Source organism: Heterodontus francisci, chromosome 1, assembly GCF_036365525.1.
Source record: "Heterodontus francisci isolate sHetFra1 chromosome 1, sHetFra1.hap1, whole genome shotgun sequence".
Classification (NCBI taxonomy): domain Eukaryota; kingdom Metazoa; phylum Chordata; class Chondrichthyes; order Heterodontiformes; family Heterodontidae; genus Heterodontus; species Heterodontus francisci.
In genome coordinates, this window is record NC_090371.1 from 139,163,882 (window position 1) to 139,178,987 (window position 15,106).

General features: G+C 40.1%; 1 protein-coding gene across 9 annotated transcripts in view; it reads right to left on the reverse strand.

Moving 5' to 3' along the window:
- Nucleotides 1-258: 258 nt before the first annotated feature.
- The window catches only part of LOC137372718 (Krueppel-like factor 3), a 76,704-nt gene continuing 61,856 nt past the window's right edge, over nucleotides 259-15,106 (reverse strand). For all 9 annotated transcript variants that reach the window (XM_068036870.1, XM_068036907.1, XM_068036888.1 and 6 more), the window contains 2 exons: nucleotides 7,009-7,172; nucleotides 259-5,622 (listed from right to left, as the gene is read on the reverse strand). In XM_068036870.1, coding sequence (XP_067892971.1) covers nucleotides 5,441-5,622; nucleotides 7,009-7,172 — 346 coding nt within the window. In that variant the 3' untranslated portion in view covers nucleotides 259-5,440. The remainder of the gene's footprint in view (nucleotides 5,623-7,008; nucleotides 7,173-15,106) is intronic.

The window sequence follows — 15,106 nt, forward strand, 5'->3', positions numbered from 1 at the left end:
GAAATTCTGGCCCCGCTTATCCACAATTTCCCAGCCAGTGTGTTGTCTCAGGTAATGCCAGACAGTGGAATCAGTGTGTCTGTTGACTTTTCTGCAGTATCAATTGGCCTCTTTTATGGAACTTATTTCTTCATATTGATTATATTCCGAGTTGTAATTAGTTACACTGATGCAATGAGAGTGCGGGATTCCCTGACTTGCTGCTTGATTAGGCATCACATTACAATATGTGCTATCTTCACTGATGAAAAAAGATACTTTTTGTGTATATACAGTTTTATTGACAGATGTACACTACTATACATATTGAATACAGAAGACTGTACAGTACAAATTTGTGTTCACAGTTTGATATGACAATGTCATTACTAAACTCCCATGGCACAATCTAGAAATGTTGAATAGTCAAAAAAAAAATCTTTAGAATTTCACATCTTTAATTATACAGACTGCAGACACTAATGTTTGATTTAAATAAAGTTAACAAGACTTAATATAAACCCAGAATTAGTCTTATTAACCCTTGAAATATAGTTCTATATTGTTCTGTTTGTTCAGCAAATAATTTATTGCTTAAACTAGGAGCAATAAACTGGAGTACTCAAAAGCAGGTCTGTGGAGATGCTGAGCAGATGAAATAGCACTGGCCACGTAAAGGGCAGAACATTACAAACTGAAATGAAAGTGCTTAACAGTGAATGGGGGATAGAATTATCTGCACAACCGAGGGTAACAGAACATAATATTTGAGTGTTTTTTTGTGGATCCACACAAGAACCTAAAATGCACATTTGGAAATCAAAACTGTTTTTCTAACAGTGTTGGCTGTTTTAAATTTTTTTCCCTAGCATTCCTCTGTTGCAAGTGTCTCATCACCACACATCTGCCACTAGTCAGAGGGTTTGGAGTAAGTGGAGGTGAGGGGAAAAGGGGACAGTTTGACCCTCGTGACTGTTATCACTGCTGCAATGCCAATTGATTTCCCCCCCCCACCCCCCCCCACCACCACCACCAAACTTAATCTAGAGGCTTGCATGAGACTCGTGAAAATCATCCAACTGAGGAAGTCAAATTCAAATGATAATACATACAAATACATGCAGACAAATTAGGAGCAGGAGTAGGCCAGTCAGCCCCTCGTGCATTTTCCTTGATTAATTCTTGCTGGCAAGAATGAATTTTGCCCTCCTCTGAATGTTGCTAGTTTCACAGGTCAGTAGAGCAAGTGTTGAGGAACACACCTTTTCTAACTGGCCTTGAAATATTGCATTAATTGCTGTATTATAGACATTATGTATTAATATTAATACATAGAGCTTTTAACAGATACAAATGTGAAAAATACTAATTTAAAAAAAGTGTAAATGCTTAATTTAGGATTTACATCTGTGCATATAATGCATAATAAATATCACCGCAATGCAGAGTGTGGCTCCAAATAGTCAATCACATTAGGAAATATTGCCGTGGATCAGTTTAAGGTCCATCTGTAACAGCCACTATATAGCATCATGAAAACAAAACCATATTTACTAAGAGCATGACATTTTCTTTCATCTGTTCAGCATCTCGTGTTTTCTTAAATCCCTCTTAATATTAATAATATCTTCTAGTTATTATCCCCAAACTAACACTCAAAACCTAAACGTGTTTTCCCCATCAAAAAAGTTAAAATTCACATTTTAAGTATCTAAGCTGAGAAGAATTGATTCAAAATGTGTATGCCATCCAAATCCCCCTTCCCACCTCAGTACAAGACACAGCACACAATAGGACGTTTCATAGTCTTTTCACACCCTCACTGCTTTATTATAAATTTTTAACAAATTACTTTTTTAACCTTTTGAAGCAGAGGCTTTTTATACAAAAAAGAAACAACATTTATTATTTATGTTGTGAACATTACCTGATTGCACCCATTTTCAAGTGCATTTTATTATAAATTCTTTGAAAGATCTCCTACTCTATGGCAGGTGCCCCACACCTCTATATTACAGAAAACCAAGTTATTATTTCATACGAAAAGCAGAAGAATCATGACTACAACCCATGAGGCAGGCCAGCTGCCACAAATTGCTGTGCTCACGGTTATCCCTCAGCCCCATGTTTAGCATAGAAATAATTCACTAAAATGAATGTGAATCTGATGTCAACAGTTCTTGTCCTATTACACAAAATGTTGTACCTTGTGCCAATTCCTTACAGGTATTCCTACCAGTGATGCCCCACACTCGAAGTGTGACTTTGAAAAATTATGCTTAGAATATTTACTTCTTACTCAACGTTCACATTTTGTTGAACCTATAAACTCTGTGGGTCCTATTTTCTATGTGATGAAATACTGATCTGCTGTGTGAAAAGTTTACTTTACCTACCATTATTTGTCACCTTACTGTGATAATACAATGGAAACTAGTTTGTCTGCAGAAAGCAAAGAAAAAAATTCACTTCCAATTTTCTCTCTTAAAGGATTGACTGCTGTTGGGTTGCAGTTTGACAGGTCTAGACAACTTCCAGGAGGGCGGTGGCCCATTCAACCATGGGGGACTTTACAGTCAAGCCCAATTCTGTCCTCACCTGATGGTCATATATACATACATACACTTTCCAACATTAGTCAATTGAGCATGATTGGAAATGAAAATCCTACTGCTTTATTTTTGGACTAATGTATCCAAAAGACATTGAGGCCAATTGTAGCACCTCCACTGCTGCCTGGGGTGAGATTAACTAACTCCTTATGAACTGGATATTGAATTTGTGACCTTCCTGGTTTCTGTGACTTAATTCCAAACTAATCAGTGCTTTTACAAACTGAGTCATTAGGTAATCTGCAGAAATAAATGTTGTATCTCAAATTCTATTTTGTTTCAAAGGGTGGGAATATGATTTCTGATATTTGGTATGCATTACAGTACATTATTGATTTAAATACATATTCATATTGGCTGCAGTGGTCACTATAGTCATCTTACAGCCAATGTATTTTCAAAGCATGAACGTAGAATGAAAACTGGTGTATTAGTGGCTATTTACTTTCTACTTCTAAACAGTAATTTAAGAGGAGTGATTCACCCACAATATATATTTTACAGCAGTGATTTATATATGTGTGTGATATCAGACTGTGTCTTACAAACCATTTTTACATGTGTTTAAAATTTATGTTGTCAGATGTCTACTGGTGCTTTAGCCATCGCTTTGTTTTGCAGTTCAATTAAAAGATTGCATTGCTTTAAAACTTCTGCAGAAAACTTATTCGAACAGTTGGTGGTAAATATATTTGAAAAGATACTCCTATGGCAATTAAAATTTACTTTTCAAAATATGACATAAATTAATAAAATTGGATTCTAACAAACCACATTTTAAAATGCTTTCCGATGGCTGTTGTGACCCTATACTCTCAGCATTCACCTTGTTGACTGGATAAAGTGAAACATGTTAAACCTCATCAATTACAAGCACTAAACCAATAATAAAAATATTTACAAAAGAATTTAAAAGACTGATGGTTATTTTTTGAGCAGCTTAATATAATTGGCCCCAAATACCTTAAAGTAATTAACAAAGTTTTATAACTGTTGCAATAAATGAAAACTGAGCTTTGATAAAGTGCCTTCTTTGGCAGAATATATTTTCTTACACAAATTCCCCCAATTCTTCATTCCCATTGATTACACTAATAATTTTAGGGTTTCCCAGGAATGATTTTACCAGAGCACGGCAACTGCTGCATCTCTTTAATGCATCATGAAACCAGCTTGTATCTATGAATTTCTATTTGTACTTGCCAAAGGAATATGTCAAGGGTATTGATATAATTGTAGCTTAGCTAAACTGTTGGTACAGCCAATGATAGTTGGAGCAGAATTCTTTGAAACAGAAACTGAAACAGGCTCCTTTCTCACGCAGATGATCAAGGAATTTTGTTATTTTTAATGTGAATTGAATCATTTTTGACTACTGTCCACATCAAAGACAAATGATGTTATGTGACAATATGGTTTATTGGTAATTGCAAGACAATCATTTTTGGAAGTTGTGTACTCATTACACAACATTCCTTTTACCTACTAATTCTGGCTGAGAGGAATCAAATTTGGCCAAATTATGTGACAAAAATATGATCAATCTTCTAAAATAAAACGTTAATATTCTTAGCTTTTTGACTATCTTATATGTGGTTGGTAATATATTTCCCAACAAAGGCAGATTCTGAAAAAGGGGCCTAAACATTTAGGATAAAAACAAGAAATGCTGGAAATACTCAGCAGGTCTGGCAGCATCTGTGGAGAGAGAAGCAGAGTTAACGTTTCAGGTCAGTGACCCTTCTTCAGAACTCCTAAACATTTGAGGTTTTTTTGGTAATTTAAACTATTTCATCTGGGAAACCCTTTTTTAAATTTTTGTTTACATTAAGTTGGTTAACAGTTCTAAATCAAATAAAAAAGGTAACTAGACCATAAATGAAAGTGCAACATAGTGTAGGACAAAGAATCAGTAGCCAAACCTCACTGTTACATACTCTAGGGTACTGAATAGGTTGATTTCCTGTTCTTTTTATTGAGTCGGAGCTCTACCGCTGAAAGTATGAAACTTCCACTTGATTTGCATGAGAGAATTTCTAATAAAGGAGGTTTTAGGAAAATGATGCTCTCATTGTGCAGCAATATGAAGTGAACTCATTGTTGGTGAACTTTTGGTGTTTAATTTCATTAACCTGTTTGATGTCCATGTTTCAATATCAACTTCAATGCTGAAGCTGGCTGTAAAGAAATGAACCTTTAGAATACCAACACTGAAATGTTAGATGACATTTGATAAACAGGAGGTGAGTGCAATCTTGAAATGTGTCAAAAAGGTGGGTCAAAATGGGCAGGTTCCTCTAATCCCTTGTTATGGCCTTTCCTTCTTTCACAGTTGTTTGGTCAAAAATTTACTGGAGTCCTCCATCCTCACAACAAATACGTTATTTCCATTGCAAATCTATCTCTGAATAATGAGAAAACATCAACAGATTTTTTTTTTTTGCAAAAAAAGCATTTTGGATGAGGTGTAGTTTTGGTCAAGGAAATGGCATACAGCAGCATTCTATACTGAAGAGGGAATTTCACTGGCAAGATGATAAAGGCTTATTAATCAATGGAAATGCCGACAATTTCAACAAACAAATCAGACTGCGCAAATAGATAATTTTATACTTATAAAATTGCCCAGCCCGTGCACATAGTGGGGAATGCTATGCATTAATGTAAAGACATTCATATTGTTAAACATAACTCCTGCATATAACAAGAAAAATGAGCTTTGTGTATCAGATACTGACTACATGAAAGTGTTCATTTGTTGAAAGATTCGGCCCAGCTGAATCATGGTTAAGAAAAGGTACGTGTTTAATTTGCATCCTGTCTGGCTTACATTGTGAATGGTGACAAACTCAGACCAACATGTGACGCTTTCTGTGTAGGGCGAGGTGGTCTGAACGAGAGAAGCTGCGGTCGCAGTCAGGGCACTGGAAGGGCTTGATGCCAGTATGCTTGCGATAGTGCCTGGTTAACTCATCTGAGCGGGCAAACTTCCACGTGCAACCTTCCCAAGTACATTTATAGGGCTTCTCACCTTCAGGAAAAAGACAAAATGTAAGTTCAGTCATGACAAATGGTTTGAACTCATTGTAACGGTCCTTATGTTTAACCTTTGCATATTATGAAGGAAAATCCAGAACAAACATCAAAGTAATTGTGAGTGTAGATATAATGATTTGACTGAATAAGCAGTTTGTCCTTGGATTAGTTCAGAATAAGGATTTTAATTTTAACTAATGACTCATCTAAATTACTGCTGTGAAAGCAATTAAATTTAAAACTGCAAGAAATACTCTTTAAAATGCAGGTTTATTTCCACAGGAACACCAAGCAGTAAGATGACATTACGCAAATGGGATCAATTTGCAGCCCGACTACAGGCGCTGACTGAGTGAGTTGGAACAACATTAACATGTAAGGCTGTATTTTATGAATTCATGCTCTCACTACATACATTCTGGGAATTCAGGCATGAATTCAGTACAGCATTTCCCATCCATTAAAATTAATTTTACTAGTACTAGGATCTGCCAGACAAACCAAGAAAATACTTGCTATTAAATAAAGGGATGACTTCAAGAAGATGAATTCAACTGCATCAATAACCTGTGTTAACTACTAGGCCCGTTTAATTTAGTTTAGAGATACAGCACTGAAACAGGCCCTTCGGCCCACCGAGTCTGTGCCGACCATCAACCACCCATTTATACTAATCCTACACTAATCCCTACCACATCCCCACCTGTCCCTATATTTCCCTACCACCTACCTACACTAGGGGCAATTTATATTGGCCAATTTACCTACCAACCTGCAAGTCTTTTGGCTTGTGGGAGGAAACCGGAGCACCCGGAGAAAACCCACGCAGACACAGGGAGAACTTGCAAACTCCACACAGGCAGTACCCAGAATTGAACCCGGGTCGCTGGAGCTGTGAGGCTGTGGTGCTAACCACTGCGCCGCCCGTAATATCCAGTTCCCAGTCTCAATCACCTTGCAACCATGTATGAAAACAGAATAAACACAATTTTAAATAGAAAGAATCAGTAGTCAGTAACAGCTGACAAAACAACAAAGATCAATGAAATTGGTCTAAAAATGTGACAGTTTGAGCCACTAGTCGATGTAGTGAAAAAAGACACGACCCTGCCTGGAATTTCTGCAGTGACTCTCCAGCAACAGACAGTGGAACCTCAGGACTTTCACTGAAACTACAACAGGAGATCAGGAAAATCCTGCAGAAATTCAGGGCTGGGTTCTTTAAATGGTTACAACAAACTGTTAGGGTTTAGCTTGAACAACTTGATTAAAATGATCAGGACACACAGCTAATCCCAGAAGATTTTTGTACAGACAATAGCTTAAGGGCTCTATTTTAAAACATCTGAACTCATGAGACATGATAGTCCCTTTCTTTTACCTGTGTGTGTCCGTCTGTGTGCCTTGAGGTGTGAGCTCTTTGTGTACACTTTGTTACATCCATCGAAGTCACACCTGTGTATGCGACGCTTCTTCTGAGTGTCTGGGGATTCGATTGGGTGTGGTCTTGATACAGCGCGTACTATAACTGAAGGAGTATGGCTCCTGAAAGAAAAGAAATAAAGTATCACATTTCATCTGTTCAGCCAACAATGGATTGCTCATACATTGACAATACTAATATTCCAATTTCTTTATATAATTAGGAGCTGGACTTCAGATAAGATAGTGAAATCCGTGCGCCTGAGCTCATAACACATGAAAGACATTCACACTTTTTACATGTTGATTCAATACTGAGCAGAGACATTTTTTGCAGAGATATTTATTTGTAATGGTCCCCAATAAAGATTGTTTAAAGTTCAGAACTGACAATCATGTAAATACTCAGGAATGTGTAATGGATTGATGCACAAAATTCAGATTCAGGGATTCACTTCACTTTGTTACGAACAGACCATTTCTTTGTAGAGGATCACTCACTGAGTACCCCAGGACTCTGTGCTAATTCATCTTTTACTCACAGAACAAAGTGGAAGGGCTGCTCATACAACAACACTTTCAATACATTATCCAAGCCACCACATACAAAGCAATCAAAGCCAACAGACTTCGCAAAGAAGTAACAAGCTCAAAATGCATAGCATTGAGGATTTTGGCTGAGCCTTTCTCAGTCCAAGAGATTCCAGAATGAACTTCATTAATTTGTACACTTCTTCAGCACATACCATTGGATAGGTATAATCTTTATAACGGTCATTACTTTTCCTTTCATTTCATTTCCATTGATTCAACTTGTCTTAAGTTAATATTAGGAGTTAAGTTCAAACATAATAGTTTTGTGGACCATACACAACTAGCAATTAAACAGCTGACTGAAAACTGGAAACCAACATGGTTTCAAAGATTTATTTGTTTATAACCATCTACTCTTTCAGATAAACACACAAGGCACATTTCTCTCTTCTTTCAATTTATAAATCCACTCTTGCATTGTAAGGTATCTGCACTAGTGAGGGTGTCATGGGTAATGAAGAACAGATGTCACAGAAGCTACAATGCCAACACGCATCTGATGCCAAATGTAGCAAAATAGAGAATAATTGGCATATTTTAATAAGGCACGTGCTGTTTATTGGTATATAATTTTCAAAAAACACAGGGATAAAATACTACAATTTTATGATAACTTCATTTTGAGACCTCCTAGAACTGAAGACTTTTGTTAAACAATTCCAGAAGGAAGATGAGCCAAAGCTCATTTAGTACAGTGATGAGCACCTAGAAAAGCCAAAACAACATTGGGCATGGACTGGGCATATCTGATTAGTCATAGTTTTACAGATTGGTATTTAACATATTGAGTGTGATGGTGGCAGAAACTCTATATTAAAATTTCTGTTTATAAATAAGTCATTGATGGTATCAAATTGAGAAAGCTACATTCATAATTAGTGGACTTCTGATACTATCCAAGTCACTCTTCTAAAAACAGGTCTCTATTATTCATTGCCAAAGTTTTTTTCTTATTAAAGTAGATTACACTACAAGAAGAAAGTTCAACTTTAAACTCACAAGAATGCATTCAGAACAGCAGCAATAAGTCAGACAAGTGCCTCAACTATTTCTTTTATGACCTCTGAGTTTCATACGTGTACATATGCTAATATCTTTCAAAAATGAAATGACTGAAATTGGCCTTTTAATGTAGAACACTGATGTTACAGATGAGAGAACTGAAACCCCAGTTCCCTTCCCTTTACGTCCATAATCTGTTTTTTTAGTTGAAAAGGAAGATGGGTGTGTTTCTTAACTCCTAAGTGTATGACGAATTTGAATAACCAGCAACACGCTTTTTGTGGCTTGAAATAAGAGGACTATTTTTATTCACATGTTCACCCCGAAATCGTAACACTATACACACTCGAGAAAGAAAGTCATTAAAGAGGACAGTGCAATTTTACAAATTGCAAATGAAGGAATAGTTCATAAGTCACGTGATTTGGCTCATTTTGGGGAAAAGGCATGCGTTGTGGGCCCGGTGAAGGCGGCGTTTTCACTCCAGAAGTATAGATGGATTCGATAGCCGGAATTGTATATCAAAGGCGTTGCAGGATTCTCTCGAAGGGTGAATTTTCATTTTGTCGTAAAGTTAGTTGCTTGTTGTCTTACTACTAGGTGGACCTGTAATGGTGGACTTGAAAAGGAACAGGCTTGGAAGCCTTAAGATGTGGTAGTCTCCAATTTTAAGGCATAAGTGTTTTGCATTTTCTGCTATCTCTGCAGCTGTTGTTTTGCAGACTATCTAGTCTCTTCCTGGTGCTTGGAGTAATAAGATTTGATATCTGCTGATTAGCTTCGGTCGGGTGACCACCTGATCAACACTTCTATTGTCCACCCAAACGATTTGAAGTTTGAAGCCATTGCTGTGCAATGGGAGATGGATGGTGGCCATTTGCACCTACTTTTGATTTAACTGGTTTCTTACAGCTCTCTCAATTAAGTTTCAAGCTTGGAGACAGTGAGTCTTGGACTCCACAAATACTGAGCTTTGGGTAAGACCACAAACAATAGGAGGTGTGATTTCCCAAAAGGGTTTCGTATGGGTATGTCCATTCAAGGGAGGCACTCCGCCCATGGTCATTCAATTAGGAACTTTCTGGAGACTTGAGATACTTCCGAGTCTGGGCTGAAATTTCAAGTGACTTGACCCTTAGCAGCCTTCTTATGCAGCATTTTAGTGTCAATTGTGGTTCATTTTAGAAAGAAAATACAGCTCCAGAAGATTCTGTGCTGAATACTGTCCATGTTTAAAGTTATGAATAGGACTTTTTAAAAAATTCTTTCACGGGATGTGGGCGGCACTGCCAAGACCAGCATTTGTTGCCCATCCCTGATTGCCCTTGACAACTGAGTGACTTGCAAGGCCATTTCGCAGGGCAGTTAAGAGTCACATGCTGGCCAGACCAGGTAAGAACGGCAGATTTCCTTTCCGCAAAGGACAGGAGTGAACCAGCTGGGTTTTTACAACAATTGATGATAGTAATGGTGTCATGAAATGGAGACTAGCTTTCAATTCCAGATTTTATTAATTAATTGAATTTAAATTTCACCAGCTGCCATAGTGGGATTTGAACCCGTGTCCCCAAGGCATATCTATGGCATATTCTGGACTTCTGGATTGCTAGTTCAGTGACATTACCACTACGCCACCATCTCCCCATCAGCCCTTACTGGGTACAACATTGGCATTATTGCCTATACAATTCAGCCTTGTAACAATTTCTGCAGAATTTTCTGCTATTATATTGAGAACTTTTTTTCATTCATTTCACGGGATGTGGGCGCCGCTGGCCAGGCCAGCATTATTACCCATCCCTAACTGCTCATGAGAAGGCGGTTGTGAGCTGCTTTCTTGAACCGCTGCAGTCCATGTGGGGTAGGTACATCCACAGTGCTGTTAGGAAGGGAGTTCCAGGATTTTGACCCAGCGACAGTGAATGAACGGTGATATAGTTCCAAGTCAGGATGGTGTGTGGCTTGGAGGGGAACTTACAGGTGGTGATGTTCCCACGCATCTGCTGCCCTTGTCCTTCTAGGTGGTAAAGATCGCGGGTTTGGAAGGTGCTACCTGAGCAGCCTTGGCGCGTGGCTGCAGTGCATCTTGTAGATGGTACACACTGCTGCCACTGTGCGTCAGTGGTGGAGGGAGTGAATGTTTGTAGATGGGGTGCCAATCAAGTGGGCTGCTTTGTCCTGGATAGTGTCGAGCTTCTTGAGTGTTGTTGGAGCTGCACCCATCCAGGCAAGTGGAGATTATTCCATCACACTCCTGACTTGTGCCTTGTGGATGATGGACAGGCTTTGGGGAATCAGGAGGTGAGTTACTCACCATAGAATTCCTAGCCTCTGACCTGCTCTTGTTTTTACGGTTTTTATATGACTACTCCATTTCAGTTTCTGTCAATGGTAACCCCCAGGATATTGATAGGGATTCAGCGATCGTAATGCCATTGAATGTCAAGGGGAGATGGTTAGATTCTCTCTTGTTGGAGATGATCATTGCCTGGCACTTGTGTGGCGCGAATGTTACTTGCCACTTATCAGCCCAAGCCTGGATATTGTCCAGGTCTTGCTGCATTTCTACACAGACTGCTTCTGCCTCTGAGGAGTTGCAAATGGTGCTAAATATTGTGCAATCATCAGCGAACATCCCCACTTCTGACCTTATGATTGAAGGAAGGTCATTGATGAAGCAGCTGAAGATTGTTGGGCCTAGGACGCTACCCTGAGGAACTCCTGCAGTGATGCCCTGGAGCTGAGTTAACTGACCTCCAACAACCACAACCATCTTCCTTTGCGCTAGGTACGATTCCAACCAGTGGAGAGTTTTCTTCGATTCCCAGTTTTGCTAGGGCTCCTTGATGCCATACTCGGTCAAATGCTGCCTTGATGCGAAGGGCAGTCACTCTCACCTCGAGTTCAGCTCTTTTGTCCATGTTTGAACCAAGGCTGTAATGAGGTCAGGAGCTGAGTGGCCCTGGCGGAACCCAAACTGAGCGTCACTGAGCAGGTTATTGCTAAGCAAGTGCCGCTTGGAGGCAATCAACTTAAAATAAGATATAAAACCCCTTCTGAACGCAGCTTTGAAGAAAAATGACATCTTGGCATTATTTCATCTTCATCTCCATAAACCCAGGTGAACTGAACACAGATACTGTGGTTCCTATTGTTGTTACCAAGTCTTCTATGGTAACAAACTACTTATTGACACATTGGGCTGAATCTTCCTGGCCCCATGGTGATGGGAATGGAGGCAGTGGGGCCAGGAAGAAGGTGGGGTGCCACGGTGGGTGGCTCCCTGACACATTCCCACCACCAGGGATGTTTCCTGGGGTAGCCTGGAAAGTAGATTGCCTGCCTACTGCACGGAGGCGGGTGGGCGATTTAAATTGTTAAGGACTCAATTCGGAGTGATTTTGCAGCACCACCAGCATTTTGCCAGTGGCGGAGCAGCCTTCCCGCCACATGGGAGGCCACCAGCTCCATGGAGGCAGCCTCCCTGTGGCAGTCCGTGGCGCCATCAGAACTAAAGGCTCCAACCCCAAAGAGGGGGCCACGAGCAGAAAAGGCCATCCCCATGGCCCCAGCAATCCAACTGGAGGGGTTTTCCCTCAGATCTGAGGAACCTACTACCTTCCCCCCTCCAAAATATTTAATTGTTTTTTTATGCCTGAGGATGCCTCCATGTCGAGGCACCCTCGCATTCTCAGACCTGCTTGTGCAGCGCCCACCTTTGCCGGTGTGGCTGCCGAGGCTCTAGAGCTGCCAGCTTTGTGATTGGACAGGCGAGTTTGGAGACAGCCAATTATGATTCTAGGGAAATAGCTCTGCCGGTCTGGCTCCTGGCAAGTGCAGGCATGGGACCCCCATTTGGTCCCGACATCAGGGTCCTGAAGTCTGCGGGAAAATCCTGCCCACTTTCTCTTCAATCTTTAAAGTGGAAATGAACCTAGTCATATCCTTCCCCACATGTCAAAGAGAAGTGTTCAAAAACTCCTGAAAGTCGATAAGCTTATAAAAGTGTAATAGCACTTATTGCAAAATAGAGCAGACATTTTCTGGTGGTTATTGTTAAGTATCCCTCCCAGGTGTTACACTATAGAAAGTTGGACAGTATTAGTGCAAAACTGTACTTTTGCATTATCCTTACTGACACTTCCTTGGCTGATAATTCTAAAATGGCAAAAACATAAATCCATTGTTACTGGCAGCTGACCTTTTATCTTATTCTCACATAGTTCGGATAAAGTCACACCTCCTGTTCATTTACCGAATCATTTATCAACATTAGAAACCTGTTGAGGAGTTAATATGTAAAAGAGATTCTCTAATGGTCTTTCCATGAGAGAATCCCAGAAGTGAATGACGCATCTCTGCTCATTAAATAATTTAGTTCTGTCAACAAACGTATTTATCCCATTAGTAATGTAATTCCAAAAATTACACATTTAAACCAATTTACTTTCATGTAATTTTATCATGAGATAAGGAACTGGTCCCACCAACACCATCATTCTGGGATGGCAAATAGCCTCCTGAAGTGCGTAACTTGCATTCTCCTGGTTGAGTTACAGGTTTCCAAAGAAAGACACTAACATCACTTGTATTTCTGCAGCTCAAAAAGTTTCAGCTCAAGCACAGGTTGAATTCCATCAGCAGGATTCTGCAAATACCAATTTGTTTAGCAGCCAAAACTGTGATTAAATGAACAAATTGTGGTCATGAAAAATTCCAGTTATTGCTGTGTGTGTATTGCTGTGTATATGTGGTTGGTGTGTGCAATTCTGTGTCTGTGTATATGTGTGCCTGTATGTAAAGGTCAACTTCAAACCCTGGCATATTTTAGCAAAATTCCAGATGCGTTTTTATGATTCATTCTATATAAATAGAATTAATCTGGAACAAAAATTTGTTCATACACACCAAGACAATCCCACTCAATGCTGGGGGGTTAGGAGGAGGGGCAGTGCCAGTTTGAAATAGATAACTACCCTGTGTTGTTGAATGGAGAATTATGTCATAAAGAAATCAACAGTGGATTGTTGTTTTTAGCAATGTATGTGTTGAATTAGCAGCCAGATTGTGTGTACATCACTGGGCATATGTGGGTACAGAATTTTGAAAATTTGTTTGTGATTTGAAACATTTAAGACCATTAATGCTGATGGAATGGTTAAACTCAATCTAGGCTTAAGGGCAATAAAATTGTACAGTTTATATATCAATGCTGCCCCAGCTACATTGATAAAAACTTGTCTTTCTTCAAAGGGCTGCATTTTGCCAGCCCTTTGGAGATGGGCTGTGAGGTGGGAAGCCTGACAAAATGGCACGGGAAGGCGTAGGGTGGGGGTGGGGGTGGGGCCTGACGTCGTCCCACAGTCATGCCATTTTGCTAGCGGTGGGAAAACTGGCAGATCAGCCGCTTGTCGGGAGGCCAGTTGAGCCACTTAGGTGGCCAATTAAGGGTCACCACCCACCTACATGGGCATTTTTCCCACGTCAGGAGGACATGTGAAACTTGGCCATCTCTCAGTGGACTCCGGAGGCAGGATTGGGGGGGGGGAGTGGGGCCCTCCTTTTGGAGCACTCCAGGGCCCAGTGAAGGGCCCCCGGCGATAACTGCAGACCCCATGGCAACAGCGCTGCCTGCCGTCAGCAACCCCCTCCCCCCAACCCTGATCTCCAGGGCCTGTCTGCCAGGCCCCAGCTACCCCCAATCCAACTTACCCCTCTTTGAGGGTGCCCGGCCTACATCTTGCAGCTGTAGCCTCAGCAATGTCCACCGCTGGCAGTAGCACTGCAGAGCTGCTGGTAAAATGTGGCCCTGGGTCCTGCTGCCCGCTGAAGTGGGGTTGCCCCCCCTTCCTTTTGGCCCCAACAGCAGGACTTCTGCTACCAGAGAAAAATTCTGGCCAAAGAGATTTTTTCCAATCTACCGCAATGAAAATTTGGACTCAAGTTTTCTAAAAGCGTCTTCCCTATCTGGAGGGCTTCAAGATATTTGGACAAAATGATCTCATTCACACAAATGTAAACACTTGTTATTCCAATCCACATGAAAGGACTTTAAATAAGTTTGGTCATTTTTCAGTAGTTGCTCCTCTGATGGTAGAAGTTGAAGGGGAAGGGAGGGGTGGGAAGGGTACATTCTATCTTATAAATAGTACCACAGTTCCCATATACATATATAAAGCCAGGATTGTTTAATATGAATGTGAGGAGAAAGTCGGGTAAGGTTTTATTAAGTGGACTATTTATATTAGAACTCTCATGAGCAATTATCTAAAGTGAACTGTTTAAAATGAGTTTTGTTTAATAGGGATCAAAAGGGAACCAGAATGATAAAGGCAGCAAAATATGTTATGAAACATGAAGTATTACAGTATTAGATTACCTATACCACGATCAGATTACACTCAAATATGTTTTGAATAAACTAAAAGTTGGGTTAGTATCTCGGAGTACTAACTTTTACT